General features: G+C 41.5%; 2 protein-coding genes across 2 annotated transcripts; both read right to left on the reverse strand.

The window, feature by feature from the left end:
• Nucleotides 1-12,351: 12,351 nt before the first annotated feature.
• On the reverse strand, nt 12,352-17,676 carry LOC146625344 (uncharacterized). The gene is made up of 2 exons (XM_085362164.1): nt 17,310-17,676; nt 12,352-14,790 (listed from the first exon to the last, which is right to left on the reverse strand). Exons 1-2 carry the CDS (start codon nt 17,674-17,676, stop codon nt 12,749-12,751), a joined length of 2,409 nt encoding a protein of 802 aa, XP_085218290.1. The 3' UTR covers nt 12,352-12,748.
• A 3,240-nt stretch (nt 17,677-20,916) lies between these two features.
• Nucleotides 20,917-23,794, reverse strand: LOC146625345 (uncharacterized). The gene is made up of 3 exons (XM_085362781.1): nt 23,537-23,794; nt 22,237-22,838; nt 20,917-21,326 (listed from the first exon to the last, which is right to left on the reverse strand). Exons 1-3 carry the CDS (start codon nt 23,552-23,554, stop codon nt 21,056-21,058), a joined length of 891 nt encoding a protein of 296 aa, XP_085218907.1. The 5' UTR covers nt 23,555-23,794; the 3' UTR covers nt 20,917-21,055.
• Nucleotides 23,795-24,147: the final 353 nt, after the last annotated feature.

Here is a 24,147-nt window from a genome sequence, read left to right on the forward strand (position 1 = left end):
CATTACAAGTACATATTTGATTACTCTGTATGCTCAAATGTGACCCGTTATAGCCAACAGAAAAAAAGCGGAGGCCCGAAAAACAGGTGGGGGTCCTCCACCACCACCACTCACAGAGGCTGAGCAGTTGGCTTCCACATTTGTGATAATGGGAACACCACAAACAAGTACAGGAGACGTTTCAGTGCAACTGTAACATTCCTGACTGCCCGACAGACGGTAGCCTTGGAAACGTGCTCAGCGTCACCAATATTATACAGAAAGCTCCCGTTTGCAAAAAACCGAAGTGCAATACAAATAATATGTACAGAACTGAGAGAATGTCCGCGATGTGTCACATGAGCAATATTAGGCCTGAGGATGTTATTCAAATGAATTATAGATTGTGCTGACAAACGGTGACGTTCACACAGAAAATCATCAGGAAATGATAAAATGTCCAAACGCGCTCTGATCACTCTCTCCCAGCGGAGAGCTCTGCGGAGAATTTGGGCTTCAACATCTACTGGCTCTTCAAGGAAGGAGCACGCCATGTCTGACACTTCCTACAGTCAGGTTTCCGACACAGAGGCGGAGAACGTCAGGGTTAGTTGAAGTAAACCTGCTAGGGGGCAGGTTAGCTTCACGGAGTGTGTCGTCATAGTAACTCACTCAGGATTAATCTAAACTCGCTTTGTGAAACCGATAACCCAGAGTTTTCGTTAACTCAGGGTATACTTACTCAGAGTTTGCACTAAACCGGCTTCCTGAAATAGGGCCCAGGACTACTGAGGACTTAACCAAGACAGAACCAGAATCAGAACTAGATGATAGTAGCACTAAAAATCATCATAGACCTGCACTACACTTATTTTTTAATTCTACCAAAGTACAATATTTAGATTGAGAAAAGTTTATATAATTATTTAGCCTTGTTGTGCAAACAAGCCTGCATAACTTAATAAATATAGAATTTGAAAAGTAACAAATGGTATCTAAAAAGAAACACTAGGTACTAGATACATGTTCTGATGAGTTTTGGCAAACAACCATTTGACTAACATGTGTGTCTCACCTGCTCTTGTTCCATCTCTGTTCTGTCGTCATTCTCTCTCTCCCTCTCTGCTCCTCTCTCTCCCTCTCTGCTCCTCTCTCTCCCTCTCTGCTCCTCTCTCTCCCTCTCTGCTCCTCTCTCTCCCTCTCTGCTCCTCTCTCTCCCTCTTTGTGCTGACAAGCCAAACACCAACATCATCAAATATACAGTTGAAACCACATATTTATGTACTCTTCAGATAAAAACACAAACACTTTTTTAATTGTAACATCAAATCAGACTAAATGTTTATTTTTTTAGATTGATAAATATAAAAAACATATTTGTTAACTTTAAGAGTAAAGAGAGAAACTATCTGTATTTCTTAATTGCAAATGGCACCAAATTGTATTCAAAATTGAGCCACACTTATGGAGCTCCACGATTCTTTTCCTGGTGTTTTGGTTGACATCTCTTGATTTTCCCATGTCACAGAAACAGGCTGTGTTTTGCCTTATATGCATCCACAGCTGTGCCACCAATTTACTCACATGGACTCTACTAACCTATCAGAAGCTTCTTCAGCTCAGAATCGAATCGTCTGGAGTTTTCTTATTAATTAACAATAAACTTAGTGTATATGTACTCCTAAATTTCATGAAAGTGATTAAAATAGACAGCTCCCTCTTTTTATTCTGACATTTAACTAATTCAAAAGATATTTCAACATTTATTTATCTAAAACAAAAGTTTACTCTAAATTGATGTTTAACAGTAAAAAAAGTTTTTATGTTTTCTCCATAAAGTGTATGTAAATATCTGGTTTCAGCTGTGAATATACTGCTGTGTATTGAAATTCCTCTTGTTTTGCATAGATATACTGAACAACATCCAAAGCACAATATATAAAATAACATCTACCTGAGTTTTTTCTTTGAAAGAAGCTCCTTATGTCCATTGTTGTGTTCATCAGTACACAATTGAAACCGATTTAGAGAGTTTGTTTAGCCGTGGAGGGAAACAACTGAAAATATGAAATGTAAGCTAAGACTCTCTAAAAAATCAGCATTGCTGTTCGGCTTTTTATTTATCCATTTGTTGATTCACTCGAAGAGCAAGTAACGCAACCAAGTGATCAGTTTGATATCAATCTTTTGTGATACACCGTCATATTTACATTATTAGTTCAGTACGAATGATTTGCTTTGGTACCTGGTCAAACTTAAGCTCTCCTCTGTCTGCAGCAAACTCGCAGGCAGCAGCTTCTCCCCCCTCGCTCACATGGGTGCTGTGCTCAGTCGCCTAGTGCCTGAGCTCGGATCATACCAAAATTAGGGGGAATTTACGACGGTGCGCTCTGTGCTTCGTGTGTTGTTTTTGTTTTATACAGTTGTCAGTCAGGCATCTAACTAAAAAATTACACTCCAAAAGACCCCATGCTTCTGAAAAAATGACACGGGCTTAAGCCCAGTAAGCCACCCCCCCCCCACTCCGCTGATGGTTGACTCCAAATCTTCCGAACACTATGTCGATTTGAGAACGCAAGACCGAAACAGCGAGACCAAGACCAAGACAAAAGTCCGCCGAGACCAAGACGAGACCAAGACCACGTAAAAGTGGTCTCGAGACATCCAACTCTATGTGTAACAACCTAACTGAAACTATATGTACTATATTGAATAAATGTTCTAATCAAGAACCTCTACTAAAAGCTTAATAAAAGAATATAAAAGTATACCAGACAATTTGAATAACCTAGTAATTCAAATAGCCTCGTCTAACCAGCTCCTCAGAATAACTTGTTTCATTTCTGCAAAGCCTGCAACTTCCTGTCAGCCTGCAACTTAGTCTTTCTGAAAGACACACACACTGTTTAAACATCTGAATGCAATATCAATACTGTAAATTATATTATTAATGCAATGGTAATGATGATGATTATTTAACAATAGCAGTAAAATAATTTCCCTGATCTCCACAGAAGCCTGCTAGGGTGGATATTTTCGAAAACTCCGTTTTAGCATTTACGTGTGGACGAGGAAAACGGAGAAAACGCAGCGTCAAAGGTGTGCGCCTATTTTGACGTCACACTGTGCGCCACGTTTTTGTCTTGGTGCCATGAATTCCTACAATGGCAGACTTAGACAAAATACTGTTAATTTTACTATCTTCAGTGTTTAAATGCTTACATATGCACACGCAGTTACTGTCCCTTCACACATAGGACTCGGTTCAGCTTCTATGAGCCGTCTTTGTATCTAGTTTTCCCTCCTTATTGACATTGTGCCCTATTTTTCCTCTTTTTTTCAGATCTGATTTGGTAACTACCATCCACTTAACAAAAATTAACTTTTTCTAAACAGCCCTCACCACTCCGCAGTCTTCCCCCCAGCCCACTGACAGCGAGCATCATAATGCCCCGCCCAGCTTCCGGCACCTTTCGCCACTCTGGCAGGACACACAAAATGACACAGCTTTGCGATCTCCCCAGCATGCAGAGTCTGATGTCGAGGACTTCCCTATAGATGGTATGCTTTTCAAATTGTTTTAAAGCTGAATCACAATGTCATTGTGCTCTTATCTTCAAAGCACAAATTTATACTCCTGAATGTCATCTTGTTGTGATTTTTTTCTGTAGAGTCCAGAGACTCTGTGAGGCCACTATTACAAGGCAAGTTTGAAAATCTTGGAATTTCAGATTTTACATGGTATAAATGGTAAATGGCCTGTATTTGTACAGCGCTTTAACTAGTCCCTAAGGACCCCAAAGCGCTTTACACATTCAGTCATCCACCCATTCACACACAATTCACACACTGGTGATGGCAGCTACATATACAAATATCAAATATATGTGACAGGCAAAAACTAGCAAACACTTTTAGCAGTTAGAACAACTTATACTTGAATGCAGAATGTTACACCATCATTTATGGATATATTAGTTTTTCGCCTCTCACTGCTTAAGCCATTAATCTTTCTAGAATTGTTCTTTGAAACAGATGCGACCTCACAAAAGATGTTAACTATGCTGTCAGACCGGACCAGAGCAGTTAATGAACTCCGTGAGGAGGTCAGAGCCATCCGCCATCCCTGCTGCAATGAATCGGTAGATGCTGGGGTACTGCCTCTGGATTTGCCCTTGCACAACATTGAGGAGCTAAACAATGCAGAGGCAGCTCTTAGATCACAAGAGGCAAATAAGGCAATGGTAAGTATATAAAGGTTATGTACACTTTGTAACTATAAAGTGTAATAGCTGTCAGATGTGATTTAAATACATAACGACGGCATGTTGATTATACACACAAGCACTTGCATACACATTTAAGACACGAGACACGCTAATTACATCTCTTAAAATGTGTCTATAGGTGAGACGCTTTGCCTTGATTGGAGGGACCACACTGGAGGTGCGAGTCCGCTGTGTAATGGCTTATGCCATTACAAACGAGCCTCGGTACTCAACTGGGCAGGGAAAAAAACCAAGGACCAGACAAAGCAAAAAAGGGCATTTAAAGATACCAAACATGCATCTGCACAGCGCTGTAAGTTTTACCGTTTATTGTAGTTTTATGAGCCTAAAGTGAACAATAAAGGGATCAATTGATCTGCTGGGTGTGTTTCACATTTCCTGTCCAGTTTTTGTTATATTACTTTGTCTTTCTTAATAACAAGACTTTCATGTCCGGTTAATCTGGAGATGGAGTCTTTGGTCTTCAGCTTGTTTAGTCCTCAGGTTGTAGTTTGTACAGCCCGAAGACCCCCATGTTTATTTTGTTTTAAAGGATACACGACACACCATGCTAAGACTTATCACTTTTTCCGCTCATAGCTCTTTGGGAATCAAATGCGGCAGTTTGCAGATTTACGCCTGGTAACTTTCATGTTTATCAGCCTAGGAGTTTACATACTTTCTCCCCGCTGAAGACAGTTAACAAGAGCTTATTCATGTGCTCTAATTCACTTTTTTTGTTTGTGTGTGTATTTTTGTCCTAGATGGCCTGACGCAGCAGTTAGGGGCAAACTCTATGTCCGAGTTTGTCTTTGCACAAGCAGTCCAAAAATGGCTCCGATACGCCCCAGATCGTATGGGTGGCGCAGGACGCACATCATCCATCCGCATCCTGGAGTAAAAATTACAAACTTATGTGAAACTACTGAAAAAAAGAAAAAAGCCGGTCCTGCTATGGGCTGAACCATTTGTTACTGATGGAGGGGGGGGGGGGGGACGACGACGCTATGCAATATATTCAGTTTTAACATTTATATTCACAGCTGACTGTAACTACGCTCAAACTGTTAATGCTATCTTATTTTAATAAACAACACTTTCATATGCAAAACTGGGGTGGCACTTGGGGTGGCAAGGGATCATTTTAGGGTGGCACTTGCCACCCTTCTAGATCCGCTCCCACAATGCATTGCGGCGTGACGTCAGCTTCAAAGCCCTATACCGATGCTTGAGAGCGCGCGTGTGATGCAAGTATGTGTAGAGTGTTGAGCGCGTGATCAGTGGTGAGAAAAACAAATCACGAAACGTGACCTTTCTTTACTCGTGGCTCACTTGCACTTCTAATCTGTTCGTTTGCACACTTACACACACACAGCTGTGGTCTCCTGTTTTGCTACACTCTGGAGAGCCTCGCCTTTAACGGTCTCCTCTCACAGAGAGCAACAGAAAACTTCATTCAGAAAACTTCGAAAAACTCGAGATTGACTGAACTCAGTTCAAAGTTACCTTGACACTTACCTTTAGATGTGAGAGGTAGCGATGGTCCGCTTGAAGCTGACGCTCCGGTGCGTGTGTGAAAAAGATCAACACACTGCTTCAGAAGCACTTTGTCGAGGCTTGATTCGTTTGGCCAGAGTCACGTGATTAGTGACGTCTGAAGCTTCATTTAGAACGTACTTTTTTACTGAACTTTATTGAACACACAATAAGTATACAACATACAAACAGATGAAGTTTAAGAAAGAACAGAACATGAACATACAAAACCAGGGGTAAAAAAAATAATTATATGAGTACGTGAGTCTCTTTTAAATGTTACCATATAGTGACTGGCTGGGTAACATTTATGAAGAATTTTATATGAGATTTCCTTCACCTTGTTTACAATTAGATATTTATGGGATCATCCAGACTGTCTTCCAGGTGATATCTGGAACATGTTGGTTCCAGTAAGATATTATATATATGGGAGAGACACGATATATTCTTGGAATAAACTACGTATTCTCTTATTGCTGTTACCAAGTTCCTGTGAAAAGCAGATTTTTCCCACTGCTGACTCAGCTGGATCAGGGAGAGTGACAGAGGTAAATATTGAACTGTCAGTGTTTTTATATAACATTAAAGTACCTGAGGGTATGGCACCAAGCACCATTGAGAATTCCCAAACACTGATGGGAAAATTATATAGTGTAAGGAATTCATTGTAAGTAAGTCGTACTCCCTCTTTATTAACCAGCTGAGCCACCAATAGGATCCCATTTTGGACCCAAGTTTCCAGGAAAAGTGATTTGTTTTGAAATAAAATATCTCTGTTGTTCCAGATGAGTTATATGTGTGGTGAGAAGTTGTGTTTATAAATGAGGGTCCACGCTAAGAGGACCTGCTTATGGTTTTTCCATATAAAATTAAAGAGCATGCGGTCGATGTCTTTACTAATTTTCACGACAGCGTGTACCAGTTCCCACGAATATCCAACAACCTCGCACAGCCATTGAAGTGGAGTGGACCAACATTCCACAGGCCACAATTGACAATCTGATAGACTCCATGCGACGATGTGTTGCACTGCATGAGGCAAATGGTGGTCACACCAGATACTGACCGGTTCTGGGTCCCCAGACCCCCAATAGCGCAAAAAACTGCACATTCCAGGGTGGCCTTTTGTTGTGGGCAGTCTGAGGTACACCTGTGCACTACTCATGATGTCAGATCAGCATCCTGATGTGGCACACCTGTGAGGTTGGATGGATTATCTCAATATGGCAGATGTGCCCACTACCACACATTTGGACTGATTTGTGACCACTGTTTGGGAGGGATGGTTATATTGTGTATCTGGAATGAATTTTAGGTCTCTACATCCATCCCATGGGGAATGGGAGCAGTAACAAAGGTGTTGCGTTTATATTTTTGTTGAGTGTAGATCTAAAACCAGTCTAATGTTATTAGAAATGTGTCTGTTTCTCATAAAGCCTGATTGTGTCTCATCGATAATTGTATCCAAAAACTCTTTAATTCTGTTAGCAAGTACTAAAACCATAATCTCATAGTCATTATTGAGCAGACAGATGGGTCCCCAATTATCAATAAGAAGTAAGTCTTTGTTTGGCTTTGGAATAAGTGTTATGAGACCCTGAGTAAGAGTAGGAGGGAGGGTGTTATTCTCTATACTTTCTATGAAAACCTGCAGTAAGAACGGAGCCAGGAGATTAGAAAATGATGTATAAAACTCTGCAGTTGAACCATCTGTGCCAGGAGATTTGTTGGCCTTAAGTGCAGAAATAGAATTACAAACTTCCTCCACAGTCAGAGGGCTGTCACAGAGACTTCTATCTTCCACAACAATAGTTTTTAGGTTTTTAATATTATTGAGAAACAGTGTTGAGACATCCTCATCATAGTTTGAGTTGTACAGTTTAGTATAGAATTTGGCACAGAAATGTGAAATTTCTCTAGGATTGTCAGAGACAGTGCCATTAATATTTAGTTGGTTTTGGATCTGTATTTTTCAAGCCTGAAAAAGCAGAATTTTGTTCTCCCTCCTCCAGCCACCTCTTCCTGGATCTTACAAAAGCACCCTCAGCCTTGCATCGATATATATTAGCGTATTGTCTGTCTTGTTTTAATATTGGTTTAAAATGGAGCACTGTAACAAAAAATAATTTCCCCCAGGGATCAATAAAGTATTCTGATTCTGATTCTGATTCTGATATAAACCGTCCAATTTATTTTGAAGGTCTAGTAAAGTTAATTTATCTTCCTCTGAGATTTCTTCTGGGGATTTCTGGTAATAAGAGGCAATTTTGCTGATCACTTCTTCCTCTTCAGCTTTCCTTGATTTAATAATTTGACTCCCATATCTTCTCAAGAATTTGCATGCTTCAAATTTAAAAAGTTCCCAATTGGTACAAAAGGACTTCTCTCTGTTAGCTTTATTCCATAATGAGCCATTAATTTATTAATCTACATTCTAACCATTTTATCTTTTAGTAAGGAGTTATTCATTATTTCTTCTAAGGAGTCAAGTAATTTATCATTTTCAGATTTATTATTGTAACCATATATATTTGCTGTAATGAAAGTACTGTTATTGTGTCTAATTATTGAACAAAGGTAGTGTCTAGTAGTAGCGACTGCTGTCTCCAGGTAGAAACAGCAGTGATACACCTGCTGCTGTCAGACCTGCAGGTATCAGGCTGTGATGTTTTCCTTTATAGTGGACAGAAATATTTGGAGTGGCACAAATAATTTGTGTGGCATCTTATTGAATGCAGAACAGCTGATTGTTCTGTAAATTGTTTGAAATGGTTATAAAAAAGGGGTAAAAGGTAAATGGCTGCAAAAACTTTGTTGTTTGCAAAACTTTTGCATATGATTTTAAAATTGTCAATTAATATTTGCATGTAAAATTATGAAATGTGATTCATTAAACATGTTTGTGGTGGTTACAGTAAAATATATAACTTTTTCTACTCGGATTTTATGTTTTTGTCTGATTTTAGATCAATTGTGTCAGTACAGTATGTCAAAATGAGAACATGACTGTAAATTCAGACATGTGAGGTTGTGCTGAAAAGAATGATGCCAAACAAGGCAAAGTAAATCGTTTGTAAAGGTGAAATATGGAGGTAAAATCAAAAGTAGTTAAAATTGGCCAATTATCTCCTGGAGCCCAGAGGGTTAAACGTTTTTTTTTTTTTAAGTAACGCTATAGTTAGTTTTCAAGTAATTAATTACTTTTAGAATCCTGTAACTCAGTTGCTAAGTTACTTATTTGAAGAAGTATCTAGTAACTATAATTAATTACTTTTTCAAAATAACTTGCCAACACTGTTTATAAGGAAGTGAGTCATTCGCAGGATTTGTGGAGTGTTCTGATGGTGAGAGATAGCAAACCACAGATCGTTCTATTGAGAGATATGGAGCCAGAGAGGCAGAGGAGAGGTTCTGTCGTGTGGGAGTATTTTCAGTAGATTTTGGTCAGTTTTGGTTGGGTTTGCCAGTTTTGTGTTCTTGTTATTTGTTTTTTTGTGTTTATTTTATCTAAAAATGTAAAAACCTTAAATTGTCAAAAATCTGCTTTTCATAATATAAATATCATGATATAACTTTAGAAAGACTTCCATTTGACTGTTTACATTTAATGTAATAAAAAAATATTTTTAAAGTAATCTTAAATGTTATTCTACAAATGTGCAGCAATTTAATGTGTTTATTCTTTTTAGCTGATAGTCTGTGGAACCCAGGACGACCAGATACCTGCATCTCTACCAGTTTCGGTGCACTCCAGCCTTCTTTTTACAGCACAGTGTTAACTTTATGACCTTTCACAGCACCTCTGGAATCTGGATGGCCGACACCTGACAATCAGGATGAACCGTGTGTTTGGCTGATGTTTGTTTTTCTTTAAGAGTGTTTGTAAAGCACAGCACAGACAGACATGCGAATCGATCAAACTTTTCTACAAAACGTTATACCAGTCCGGGTATAGCACGGACCCGTCAGATGACTACGCCGGATGGAAACATAACCGGAAGCGTCCCAGGGACTTTCCCTTTGACCTTCATCCTGGAACCGACCTTTGACACTTGGATGTTGGCTTAATTTTTACCCAAAGAGAAGTTTGACCCTAACAAAAAAACACGATACTGTGATACTTTGATGTTTTTTTCAAATAATTTGGAGCGAGATTTATGTGACTGTTCATCTAAAATCCAGCAGAGAGTGAAAATACAAGAGCTGCTGCAATCCTCTGCATTAATGATCTCTGTTTCTCTCTTTCTGTGTGTGTGTGCATGTGTGTGTGTGCATGTGTGTGTGTGCATGCGTGTGTGTGTGTGTGCGTGTGTGCTCACAGAGGGGAGGTCACAACAGGAGTTCCCTGAGTTGACACGTATGAAGCATAAAGTCAGTTTGGAGCAGTTGGTAAACACAGAAGTACATCCAATCTTGACTAAATTTCTTGTTTATCTACTTCATGCACATTGCACGCACAAGAATCCAAATCTCTGTATCACAATGATTTCATTAAAGCCTTATTATTTTATGGGGGCAATATCACATATTACCGTAGATCATTAATAGGGAACAAAAAAGAAGGATCACATCGGCAATGTTGCTGCGAGACAGAAGTCTTGACACGTACTTATAACTTAAACCACAAAAAACTCAGTTACAGCTGGTAAGATTTGTGGTATAAACCAGACTATCACAGTCTGCATCTTTACAGGGTTGTTTTCTGCTTTTGTTCACTCCTAGTGTGATTAAAAAACAACAAACACAGAGCCCACTAACTATTAGCCGCTTTCCCCCCTAAACAGTCAGTTGACTGAGAGAAATGCAATCCATTATTGTGAACGCTGAAGGAGATGTGCTCCAAGGTCAAACTTATATTTCCTTAACTTACATCCTATGTTCTGTTTAATTCCGGCATCCCTTCATGGCTTGATGGAAAAAATTGGTTAAACCATTGCTCAACTTATGTCTGAATGATGGCAGATAATTCTGATGAAACTGACCCCGTAAGAACTTTGCAGCTGAGTCGAGGGCTCGTGGAAATAAGGTCAGGAAGTGTCTGGCGTGACTGCGCATGCGGGCGTCTGACAGAAACACTAGTGCAACTCAGAGTGTGAGCAGCAACTCCTGTATACTAAACATAAGAAAAGTAATTTGTAGTGCTTCTCTTTTTTTAAACCGAGATTCCAGGGATCATGCTTATATGGTTTTCTTTTATTCAAAAACAGGTTAGTTTAGCGATCGTGTAACTGTGTCCTTGACCTTTTTACCGGCTTGAGAAGTTGGTTCCCTGGTGCAGATATCTGGGATGGTTCAAACGCCGAGTCTCCAAATGCAAACAAAAGGTTATTTTACACGTTATTTCTTAAATGTGTATAAATGGGATGATGACGATAAAAGTAATAAACAATAAATGTAAATCTGTTTTTTTAACTTTGCAGACTCATTTACCCACTCCAGTGACAGCGATAAAAAAAAAGATCATGACTTTAAAGAGATTATGAACAAAATGCATTACATTTTGTTTTTTTGCTACATTAACAACTTTTCCAACTCTGATTCTCTGCAGGACCAACACGGACACCAGTTTAGACTGAAATCCAGTTCCGACGGCACACGCAACATGTTCAAGCTTGCAGGGAGGCATCTTTCTTTCAGCTTAACGAGTGAACCGTCAGCTCGTTCAAACACACGTTAAAGTCCGTTTGGCTCGACACCACCGAACAGAGGCAGCAATATAACATAGCTAACATTAACAGTGCAGTGAATCCTGCTTGTGCCGTGATATTCAGGACTGCAAACCGAGCAGCATCACTGACTTTCAGCTTGTTGTGTTTGTGGATATATGACTGACTTTAATTATCCATAAAATCATCACATTCTCTGTAAGATTAAGGTCGACTATTGAACAGCGAATATTTTAAAGGCTTTAAAACCAAGTTAGTACAAACATCACTAATGTCACATAACTTTGCCGACATGTGGCCAACAGTAATGCTTTAATGTTCTTCATTATTAAACATTTGCACATAAATAAGTGACATAGTATTCAGTAAGGCGAGTTTATTTATATAGCACAATTCAACAACAAGGTCATTCAAAGTGCTTTACAGAGACATTAAAAAACAAAAATAAAAAGCATGATTTAAAATTGATTAAAAAGAATTTAAGCTTAAAAGTGTGGATTTGGTGCTTTATTCTATAAAGACACATCTCCTGGATGCACTGGTACGCATCTTCAGTGATGTATCCTAGGGTCATCAGGTGTTTCGGGTCTCTCTCTTTTGGCCACAGCTTGTATGATGTTGGAGACATCCTCATCAAACTTCTGCCACTCGCTCTGGCTGCTGGCTGGGGGCCACTTAATCCGCTGTTGTGGAACTACACTGCTTGGATTGGAAGAGTCCTGTGCATGGAGGGACTGGGCTCTGTGGGGTGCCTCCTGGCCGGGCTCCTCCTGCGTCTCACCAGGTTCAGGACCTGTGCGTTGCACCTCACTCTCCCGCTCCAAACATTTCATTCTAGCCTGATGGACATTTAGGCCACGCTGGTTCTTGCACAGCTTGCTGCAGATACATGTCTTACTCGTAGTCCTTTCCATTGCATTAGTCGTTAACCTTAAGTCCGTCCGATTGGAGACCTCATCCTCCCCCCCTCTCGGGGTCTCCTGGGGGTATCTTTCTTTAGGGCTTTCCATAGCTTTTTGGGTGCTTTCTCGCGAAAACTGCAGACCGGGATGCTAGCCCACCCTGCCCCTGGAGCCGTCTTTCCGAGCTGTCATCTGTCTCTCCAGTCGTCACCAAACTTTCTTGGTTGTCACCTAGACTCTTCCTAGGCGTCACTGGCTCAGCCAGAGTTTAACTATAAAGACACATCTCCTGGATGCACTGGTACGCATCTTCAGTGATGTATCCTAGGGTCATCAGGTGTTTCGGGTCTCACAACATCATACACCCTCGCCCAGGCGACCCAGCCGGGGGTGATCAGGCCCCGACTTGCGTACCAGTAGCTACCCACGGATCAGCCCTCTTAATCCACAGCCACCTTGTGGCTTTCTCTGCCGCTTCACTCACAGCCTGGATGGCCCTCTTCTTGGCTGCCCCAGCCACGCCCAGCCGGCCTAGGACTTTGCAGAGTGATCGTCCTGCAAAGCCCCTACAACCCACTTCTATGGGCTCATAGAAAGTCTTCCAGCCCCTTCCCCTGCACTCTTGCACTAGTTCCTGGTACTTTCCTCGTTTCCTTTCATTAGCCTCCTCAATCCGCTCTTCCCAGGGCACTGTGAGTTCCAGCATGATCAGCTGTTTTGAGGCCTCAGAAATAATTATCAAGTCTGGCCGGAGTGATGTTTTTGCAATGTTCTGAGGGAACTTTAGTTGTTTACCCAGGTCAGCCTGTAGCTGCCAATCAGAGGCTGTGTTGAGAAGGCCAGTTGTCAAATGTGGGCGCACCTGGGGTTTCTCTCCAGCCTTAATAAAAGAGATTGCCTTCCTCGGAGCATGATGATGCTTGCTGGTGCTGATTGCTGAGGCAATCTTTTCAGCAACTACTCTGAGCACCTGGTCGTGCCGCCAACGATACCGACCATCGGCCAGGGCCCTTGGGCAGCTGCTAAGGAGGTGTTCTAGGGTCCCTCTTCCAGAGCACAGGGGACAGGCAGGTGTCTCGCGCTTTCCCCACAGATGGAGGTTTGCTGGGCTTGGCAGAGTGTCGTATACTGCCTGCACTAGGAATCGGATCCGGTGGAAGTCTGCCTGCATGATGTTTGCCCAGGTGACCTTGCGCTGCAAGGTGCCCTCCCACCTTGTCCATGCTCCCTGCCGCTCAAGGCCTACAGCTCTGCTTACTCGCTCCTCCTCCACACCTGCTCGGACCTCTTCCTGGAGTAGCTGGTGTCTCTCCTTTCCCTGTGCCCTGCTGACCTGGGCCTTTGGGACGTACCCCAAGCCTGCTCCCCCTGTTGCTAAGACCCCCATTAGTGTTTTCTGCCTTAGGCGTGACTCCGCCACCTCAACTGCCTTCTCAGCCTTCCACTTTCTTCCTGTCCTTACCTCAATGCCTGCTGATGCCACCTTGCAGTCTTTAGAATCTCTGTACTGTAGGGCTTCTCGTGTGCGAGCCACCTTGAACTCTTCTGTGAGACCACTGAAGGGTAACTGCACGCTGTTGCTTGTCCCATACAAGGCAGCGCTGGTGAGACTGCGGGGAAGTCCCAGCCACTTACGAAGAAAGCCACTGATCTTTCTTTCAAGGGATTCCACAGTAGTTATTGGAACTGTATAGACAAGCAAGGGCCACAGGATTCGGGGCAGGATGGAATGCTGGTAGATCCAGGCTTTAAATCTTCCAGGCAAGCCGGACTTATCCACCTTAATAAGCCACGCTCCCAGCTCCTCATTTGCCTTCTGAATAGCAGTAGAGTCTTTCAGGCTGGAGTCAAAGCGTTTCCCCAAGCTCTTAACTGGTTGTTCCGTTATGGATGGAATAATGGTTCCTGAAATTGAGAACCGGAACTTGTCCGTCACCTTGCCCTTCTTCAGTACCATCGATCTTGACTTGGAAGGTTTAAAACTCATCCTTGCCCATGAGATGAGTCTCTCAAGACCTTGCAAGATCCACCTACACCCGGGAACTGATGATGTTGTAATGGTGAGGTCATCCATATAGGCTCTGATAGGGGGCTGACGAACACCTGACCTTGTTAACGGCCCTCTGCACTCCACCTCCGCAGCCTTTACCACCATGTTCATTGCCAGGGCAAAGAGCGTAACTGAGATGGTACAGCCTGTTATTATACCTTTTTGGAGTCGGTGCCAGTCTGAAGTAACTGCCCTAGAAGTGACCCTAAGCCTGAAATTGGCGTAATAGTCCAGGATTAGGTCCTTGATCTTGCTGGGGACATGGTGGAGGTGCAAAGCATGCTCAACCAGTTTGTGTGGGATCGACCCATACGCATTAGTTAGGTCCAGCCACAATACAGCTAGGTCGCCTCTCTTCTCATGTGCTTCTCTTATAAGGTGTGTAACTACACCTTATAAGAGGTGTAGTTCAAATGCAATTCAAATGCAATTCAAAATGTAATTCAAATGCAGCTGAGAACAGGTGAGTCTTCAACCTGGATTTAAATAAACTGAGTGTTTCAGCTGATCTGAGGTTTCTGGGAGTTTGTTCCAGATATATGGAGCATAAAATCTGAATGCAGCTTCTCCGTGTCTGGTTCTGACTCTGGGAACTGATAAAAAAAACGGATTCAGGTGACCTGAGGGATCTGGAAGGTTCATACTGGGTCAGGAGGTCACTGATGTATCTTGGTCCTAAACCATTCAGAGCTTTATAGACCAGCATCAGAACTTCAAAGTCTATCCTCTGACGGACAGGCAGCCAGAGTAAAGACCTCAGAGCTGGACTGGTGTGGTCCACTTTTTTGGTCTTAGTGAGGACTCGAGCAGCAGAGTTCTGAATGAGCTGCAGTTGTCTGACTGATTTTTTTAGGTAGACCTGTAAAGATGCTGTTACAATAATCAAGCCTACTAAAAATGAATGCATGGACTAGTTTTTCCAGGTCCTGTTGAGACATCATAACAGTACTTACTTTTAAACGTTTACACTTTGGCCGCTCCGCTTCCACCGTTTTTTTCGGCAAAATTATCCACACCCACCGCCGTGCTATGCAATCTGGGATATGTTGGGCCACGAAGTCTACACCGACACATCTTTAAAATTCAGGGAAATGAAGGACACATTTGAGGGCCGCATTTCGAGCAGCCTTCGAATTGGGACAGCCTTCGTCGCGTTGCTGTGACGTAATCGGCCTTAAAACGCGGCAGACCCTGAATTGGGATACAGCCCAGGAGTGACATGTTTAGCCACATGTTCTCCTTAAGTTGCTGGCTGTCTGAGTGGTGTCCAAGAAACGATGTGGGCTTCATAGATAATTGGCAAATCTTCTGGAGGAAACCTGGTCTTGTTAGGAGAGACGGCATCCATCCCACTTTGGATGGAGCAGCTCTCATTTCTAGAAATATGGACACATTTATTAAACCCCCTAAAATATGACTATCCAGAGCTGGGACCAGGAAGCAGAGTTGCAGTCTTACACGCCTCTCTGCAGCTTCTCTCCTCCTGAAACGACAGCTTCAACACATAATCTGTTATTAGACTATTAAATATTTCACTTTAATGTTGCAACTACGCGGTCACTTCTGTCTTTAAACAAAATAATATTTTCCAGTTACAGAAATTATGAAATCCAAACTAAAGTGTTACTGTTGCTATATGCATTTACTATAAATAATCGATGATGGTGCTGACATGAAGGAAGAGAAAGTTACAGGTTGCATCCTTTGAGTTTGTCTCCGTGCCTTTGGGCGATTTTTATGACAGATGTTTCTGTTCAATTCTTAAATCAACTTTTCAAAACACAAACACTATTTTAAAGCTTTTAAAGAGTAAAATATTAATGATAATTATAATAACAGTAATAAAAACAAAAGCTCTCAGATCCATCAAACCAAGCAGCAGAGAGAACAACAAGTGAAGATAAAACTTTAACCTTGTAGACTTCATTATGTTCCAGCTGCTCTACAGACGCTGTGACCTCGAACTTAAGCAGGTCGTAAAGTATGTGCAGCTCAATAACTTCATAATTACACCCTGTGTAATTATGAAGTTATGAATTATGAAGAGCAAAGATATCCTCTAAATCAGCGTAGCACATGTGCAGCTGCTGGGATTCACTTAAGCATTCGGCTCGTCGCTGTTGCAGATTTTTCTCTCGCTGTTCTGGCTCACAGCGCTGCAAGCACAAAAATAAATATCCCCAAAGGTGTGAAAGGGAGCTAATTAGTAAGAGTATTGTTACTCTCCCCAGGAGTAGTCCAGCAGTAGAAATCAGTCCAATGACAAGGTGTGTAACATCTAGCAGGGTGACAGAAAAACCCAGGGTAACTTCCAAGGACCTCAACGTCTCTCTCACATTGCGTTTTTTAAACATGTTTCCATTTGTCACTTCAGTCTTTACTCTGAAATACAGGAAGAGAAATCATGGCTGAAACAACTTCTCATGAAACCAGGGGTGTGGTCCAACAGTCAGTTTTGGTGAGGAACAGGGGCGTCACTAGGTTTTAAGGACAGGGGGGGCTTAACCCCCAAGAGATGTACACGACATGAACGAACGTAGTGAATGAGCACAAAATTTCACAAACAGAAAACAAAGACTGAGAAATTGTTTTCCTACTTTTTTGGACAGATTAAACATCCTAGGCCACCAATAGATCTATTGTTTTATTTCAGTCTGCTTTATAATACAGTACAACAAAAAAACAGAGGAAATGTGTTTGCCGCATCAATAACAAGAAAAAAAACTGAAAATAAAAAAGTAAATTTTTCTGGCTGCAATCACCAGTTACTTGGTGGGTGGAAGCATCAAAGAATGACGTCTGTTTTTAAGAGTGGCAAATCGGTCAATCACTCTGTTGTGACTCAGATGCTGAAGCGTGTCTTTTTCAATAGACATGACTGCAAGACTGTGAAGTCTTTTCTGACCCATTGTTTGACGCAGCCAGGAGTGCAGCCGACGCAGTGCACTAAAGGACCGTTCGCACGAGCAGCTGCTGACAGGCACTGTTAGGGCAACTTGGATGGTTGCCTTCAGAGAGGGAAACATGTCTGAATCAAGGAGGTTGTACACAGACAACATATTTTTGGGTGGACATCCAGCCTCTGTTTTCCGGGTAAGAAAGTTTCTGGCCACCAGAACCTCCTCTTTTTTCAGGTCAAGTCTGTAGTGCTTTGCAAGTTCATTCAAGTGTGGTTCACTCAAGAAGTTCTCAGATTCAGGACTACATGCCTGAACACCTTTTAGCAGCCCTGCATCTACACTGCAAAATCTTTGATCAACCTCGCCAACCATCCGATCCACACAAGGGAAAAGTAACTCTCTTTTCAATGTGTCTGAGTTGTTCAATTCAGTGCGTGAACCCACAGTTGCCTCCAGGACAAAATCCTCCATTTTCCTCTGTTTGTGCCTTGTCTTGGCACCTGGTTCAGGGATACTGTGGGTGTTACACAGGGCCTTGGTTTTCTCATACAGCTCTGTAGCAAATGCATCTGAGTGTTTTCCCTTAATTGTGTCACACACAGCTTGTTTGCAGATAAACGCTTCTGCCAGGTCTAAAGTCTCTTTCTGCAGGAATTTGTGGAGTCCTTCGGTTACAGACAGAATCGACTAAAACATCAGTAGTGCATAGACTGCTGAGAACTTGTAGAGCTTTGCTCTGAGACCAACAGCTATGGGGGATCCAATTGCAGATAGGCACTCCAAAATGGCAGGCAATGTCTCAAGAACTGCACTGATTGATCGCAACTGACATGCCCAGCGAGTGTTTGAAAGTTGCACAAGCTCAGTTTTTGTCAATCCAAGCTTTGCCTGAGTCTCCATGAACTTATGATGATTGACTAGGGAGGTGCTGAAGAAAGAATACACACACTCCAACAAGCTGAAAAGCTCCACAGCCTCTGGGACAGCCTTGCAAGTATTGCACAAAACCAGGTTGAGTTGATGAGCATAACAATGCACATAGATAGCCTCAGGATGAAGCCTTCTAAAATGTGCTTGTACACCTCCAATCATGTCATTCTGGGATGTTGGTGAGATATACTGTGCATTTGATGGGGGATTATGTTTTTGAAGAAAAGCATCAAACTCCTTCAAAAGCTCCATGCACGCAAGAAAATTTCCTCTGTTTGGGCTGTCTTCACCTTCATCATGGCCACGAAAAGGGAGTCCCTGTCTCCCTAACATAGAGGTGACTGCAACAATTCGTCTGAGATACTCTCTTCTTTCGACTATCTCACTCACATTTGCAGTTGCTATCACCTGTGCAACGTTTCCCTGTTTGCTAGTTCCCTGGTAGCTTTTCCATGTAACAACACTGTCCTTATGTGTTTGTGCCATCTCATGCTTGCCAAAGATGACTAAAGCTTTCTTCCAGTTCTTGCAACCGCTACTGACCAAACTATCATGTTTGATGTTTTTGCCAAACACTCTACATGGGAAGCAGAAAGCTGCATTCTGGTTGACTGAATATTCTAACCAGTTGTGCTTTTCAAACCAGCTGTGGTTAAATGCCCGCTTCTGTGTACCAAACGTATCATGTGGATAGCTCTTCAGCTTCACCTGTCTGGGCCTTGTGTCTTTGTCACCTAAATCAAACCCTGTAGTAGAATGAGTTGCTGCAGCTGCTTCATCATTTTCCCTCTCTTGGCCTGTTTGCTCTCCTCTCTCTGTAATAACTTGATCTTCCTCTGCCTCTCGATCTATTTGCTGCAGCTCCTCTGTCTCTCCTTGCTCTCTCTGACTTGAACTTGCCTGTTGACCTTTTTCTCCCTCAGCCTCCCCTTCTGCCTCACCCTTCAAGATACATTAAAACATACTGAATTGTAATGTAAATTGCTAATATCATGACTTCTGTTGCTTCCAAATATTTTGAAGTTACAAACATTATATTTTGAGCACGCATGTGACTAAAATGGTTGCAATTTAAAGCCCTGAAAAATGTTACTAAATTACTTGAATTGAAGTAATATTAAAATAGAACCCTCAAAAATATGTGAGTCAGGCTAATTTGACTTATATACATATCTCTCTCTTTGCTCTCTCCACTTTCTAACCTTGACTCTCCTAAATAAAAGCTCAAGTTAAACAGGTCTTATATGTTGTACCGTGACTGAAATGTTTCATATTTCATATCCATATTGAGTCCCATAAAATTCTAATCAGACTGTCTGCATCACAAATGACTCCATCCTTTGACTCACATCTCCAGCAGACGTCTCTCCCCTCTGCCTCTCTGTGCTCCTCTGCCCTGACTCCTACAGGTTAATGGGGATGGAGTGATTATTATTATTTCCACTGATGATAACCATACCACAGCTCGATTTTTCAGAGCTAAAACGAGTGACAGAAATTAACATTATGCTAAGAATTTAACTTAGTGCGCTAGCCAGGTTTTTATTTATCAAAATGGGGAGCACCTGGTTCATTATTTACATGGGACTCCGCTGTTAGCTGGAGCTAACTAATTGTTACTACCAGCCAGTGATGAAGACTTACTTTCTTGAAAAACTTGCGTATATCCATGATTTCTTGCCGTTTGCCACATGTACGCTAGTGTGTCCGCAGGTGTATACGAGCGGAGTGTAAAGTAGCAGTGAAAACGAGGACTGGATTTTCAATCATGTGGATGTCCCCTGTGAACAACTGGAACGGATTGGATAACGAAGCACTGACGCTACCTTAACAATGTAAAGCGAAAGGGACCAACCGAGTTATGATCATATTTGTGTGAATAGCGACAGGTTTATATTATTATTTCTTTAGACTCATATTCCTGCATCTTTATATTGAATTTTTCTGCAAGTTCTGTAAAAAAACAAAAATCGAATAAGTTAAAAAAAAACAACAAAAAAAACCCCGCCAAATTATTTAGGGGGGCTTAAGAATATTTTAGGGAGGCTTCAGCACCCCTAAAATAGGCCTAACGACGCCACTGGTGAGGAAGGTTCCTAACTGAGAGAAGTGACCCAGAAGTATCTGTGTAGCAGCCACAATGAATCGAGATCATGAGCTTTATTAACTGATCCAAGTCTCTTCTTTCATCTTCTGTATTATTCAGTTTGCATTGGTAATGCCCATTATTGTAATGCTTTTTTACGATGAGCAAAACTTTATTTTACTTTGGGTTAGCTGGGATAAGTGATGGATGGAGGGAATTTTACTTCAGCCACAGAAATCCTAAACAGGAAGGAGGAGCAGAGTTACAGTGGATCACTATCCAGCAGGGAAACAAGATTTATTTCAATTTCTTGGCAAAGAGTGAGATTTATGCAGTGGGCAAATTAGAGAGATGACACCATCAGATCCCGAGCCCTCCATGTGTTAATCAAGACACTGCTGCTGTGCTACATCCATAAATAATGAATAAATTAGGAGCTGAAGCTAAAAGGACAGTTTATTTGTACCATCTTCATGTCAACACATTCAAGAACATCACAGATGAAAGAAACATTAAAAACTTCCACACTACACAAAGCTAGAAAAATAGTTTCTTCCTATATGTAGAAAAAACAGAAACATCGAACACCCCCAAGACTCTCTTTGAAAGAACTAAAAACCTACGAAGAACGGGCCCCTGGACAGAGAAAAAAGGACAAAACTGACTCAGTAAAACAACAGAAAATAAGATCCCATGTAAATCTGTATTATGTAGAAGTTCAGCCCAGCAACCAGTTCAGTTCAACACAAGTTCAAATGATTCTATCTGAACTCTGTGGAGCCTGATCTCAAGCTTTTTGAGTCTGACACTGAAACCAGAGGATCTTTCTGTCTCTTCAGATTCACTGTGATCCAGTGATGGGAGTGATTTCAGCCCTGAGTGATCACGCTGATGTTTGCACAGAGCAGACAATGAGGTGAATGTTTGGGCACATTGGTAACAGTGAAACAGTTTATTAGTAACGTGGGATCGTTTGTGTTCGGAGTATGAACTGAGATTCCTGAAGCTCTTGTCACACTGGTCACAGCTGTAGTTTCCTTCCATGTGTGCACATTCATGCCTGTTACGACTACCTGAATGTGAGAAGCTTTTGTCACAGTGTCTGCACTTGTATGGTTTCTCTCCTGTGTGGACTCGTTTGTGTGATTTAAGCTCCCTTGCAGTGGTGAAGGATGACCCACACTGATCACAGAGGTGCTTTTTAACCCCACTGTGAATCAGTTCATGTTTTTTTAACTCACTTGGTGTGGTGAAGCTTCTCCCACATTCTTTGCAGTATTGCAGTTTGTCTCCAGTGTGTCTACGTTGATGTATTTTTAGGGTCTTTTGCTGACTGAAAGTTTTTCCACAAAGGTCACAACGAAAGTCTTTCCCACCACCACAGTGATGACAGGGTTGAGAACTGGATCCATCTGTGTGGCTCTGCTTCTAAACAAAGACACAAAGACAGTGTAAGTCAGTCCTTCAACATTTTTATCCTGAACGTCGCCTGAAATAAAGAGCATCTCTGCAGACGTCCAATTACATTTGACTGTTTCAGTTAACACACTCAGTTTACTGGGCTGCAATAACTACAATACTACCACCATAATACTACAGTAATACTAAAATCATAACTGACATGAAAATCTGAATAATCACTCAGAGCTGCTTTTCCATGCAGTAGAATTGCTAACATGCTAACACAGTTTAATGAGCAGAGTTGTTCCAAACAGTCAGGCTAAAATGACAAGATAACAATATAAATACATACCTCACAGTAACTGCACTTGTAGAGTCTCTTTCTGGTGTGGATCTGTTGGTGTCCTCTCAGGTAACGTGGAGCTTTAAAAGTCTTCTCACACAGGTCACATTTATAAGGTCGTCCCTCAGTGTGGGTAAACATGTGTTGTTGTAACTGTGCATCTGTTGTAAACTCTTTGCCACACTGTTCACAGCAGTACACATCATGTCTGGTGTGAATGCGTAGGTGTGTATTTCTGTGCTCTTGCCGGCTGAAAGTTTTTCCACAGATGTCACAGCTGTATGCCTTAATTCCAGAATGGGTAACTAGATGCCTCTGTAAGCTCCTACTGCAATTAAAAGCTCTGCCACACTGATCACAGCTGTACGCTTTAACTCCACTGTGGATGAGTTGGTGTTGTTTTAGGGAATCCTTCCTGGAAAAAGACTTTCCACACAAGTCACAGCTGAACAGTCTCTCTCCAGTGTGAATGACCTGATGACGTTTTAGTTCAGCCTTCTCAGTAAACTCCTTCCCACAATCGTCACAGCTGTACGCTTTAACTCCACTGTGGATGAGATGGTGTTGTTTTAGGGAACTCTTCAAGGAAAAAGACTTTCCACACAAGTCGCAGCTGAACGGTCTCTCTCCAGTGTGGATGACCTGATGCTGTTTTAGATTAGCCTTCAAAGTAAAATCCTTCCCACACTCGTCACAGGTGTGTTTTTTCTCTCCCTTTCTTCTGTGAGGTTTGTCGGCCTCCTGAGAGCGCTGACTTCTCGCTCCATGTTGGTCCTGCAGTGACAGAGATACAAACAGAGGCAGTGACTGAAATGCAGTCGTGGAACAAACTCAACCTTCAAACTCCCTCCATTAACACTAGTTTTAAACCTGAAGGTGGAGTGTGGCACCAAACACCTTAAAGGTCTCTTATCCCCACCTGCTGGTAGTTCTAACACATTACATCCAACCTGCTGTTAAAAATAATTCATGACTGTTCAAACACTAAAATCATGCCCATCCCTCCTGATTGTACACACACACACACACACACACACACACACTTTTTCTAGATTTATACATAACCATTCAGTGATAATAAATCCTATGTTTGTCTTATTAGCTGCTGACAAAATGATTGAACAATACTGGTTTTTTTTTTTACATTAAGGAAAAGGCACCAAACATCAAACCTATTTAAGCCTAAACAGTAACAACATGAAAGTAGAGCAGGGCGATATGACCAAAAATATTTATCACGATATACATTTGAAAATTTGTGATAATAATATAACTGACGATGTAATTGACGCGAGACAAAATACTTTACAACTCCACGACTTTATCAGTGCAAAAAAACCCCATCAAAGTCGTGGAGTTGTAAAGTATTTTGTCTAGTGTCAATTTTATCGTCAGCTATATTGTTATCGCAAATTTTCAAATGTATATCGTGATAAATATTTTTGGTCATATCGCCCTGCTCTGTCTGTCACCTTCTGTGTTGAGCTCATTGTTTCCTCTGTAGTGGCTGAGCTTTGTCCAAGTAGCTGAAAATGTTCCTCTGCTGCTCCGTCAGACTCTTCTCCTCCTGCTGATCAGCTGGGACACAAAACAGATCTTTGTTAGGCTCCACACTGCACTGAAGAGTCAAAGTGTCTCATATGTTCAACAAATTTTTGCTTCCCGAGGTGTGCAAACAGACACAAAAGGTTTGAGCACCGATACCAAATTTAGCAGTATGGCAGACCAGTAGCAGGAGAGACTGAGGCCTGTTATTAGAATCAAATGCCCAGTGGGCCGACACACCGATTTGCAGCGTTAAGACAAAGACAGCTGTGTTTTATCCTGGAATACATTTATTTTACATTTTCTTGAAATGTTTTTCATTATAGCACTTTTACCTCCAACTAGGGGTGCAACGATACACAAAATTCACAGTTCAGTTCTGTTCGATACTTTGGTGTCACGGTTCGATATTTTTTCGATACAAAAATAAAAAGTTCATGCCTTTTTAATTAGTCATTTATTAACATTATAAATATATATTTTAACTCAAAAGTACAGTTTTTAAATTTAATGTTGATGAAACAACAAAAATAAATAA

This window comes from Diplotaxodon limnothrissa, linkage group LG9 (assembly GCF_057381915.1).
Source record: "Diplotaxodon limnothrissa isolate DT_005_m linkage group LG9, D_limnothrissa_male_GT1.1, whole genome shotgun sequence".
Classification (NCBI taxonomy): Eukaryota; Metazoa; Chordata; class Actinopteri; order Cichliformes; family Cichlidae; genus Diplotaxodon; species Diplotaxodon limnothrissa.

Bases quoted from the DNA above. Each gene is read 5' to 3' on its own strand.
- LOC146625344 (XM_085362164.1), bottom strand. From the start codon at position 17,676: ATGGTTGGCGAGGTTGATCAAAGATTTTGCAGTGTAGATGCAGGGCTG. The intron at 14,791-17,309 runs GTCAGAAAAGAC...TATAAGGTGTAG, and splicing joins CTGGCTGCGTCAAACAATGG to TTACACACCTTATAAGAGAA.
- LOC146625345 (XM_085362781.1), bottom strand. The intron at 21,327-22,236 runs GTTTACAACAGA...GTGTGACAAGAG, and splicing joins TGTGAACAGTGTGGCAAAGA to CTTCAGGAATCTCAGTTCAT.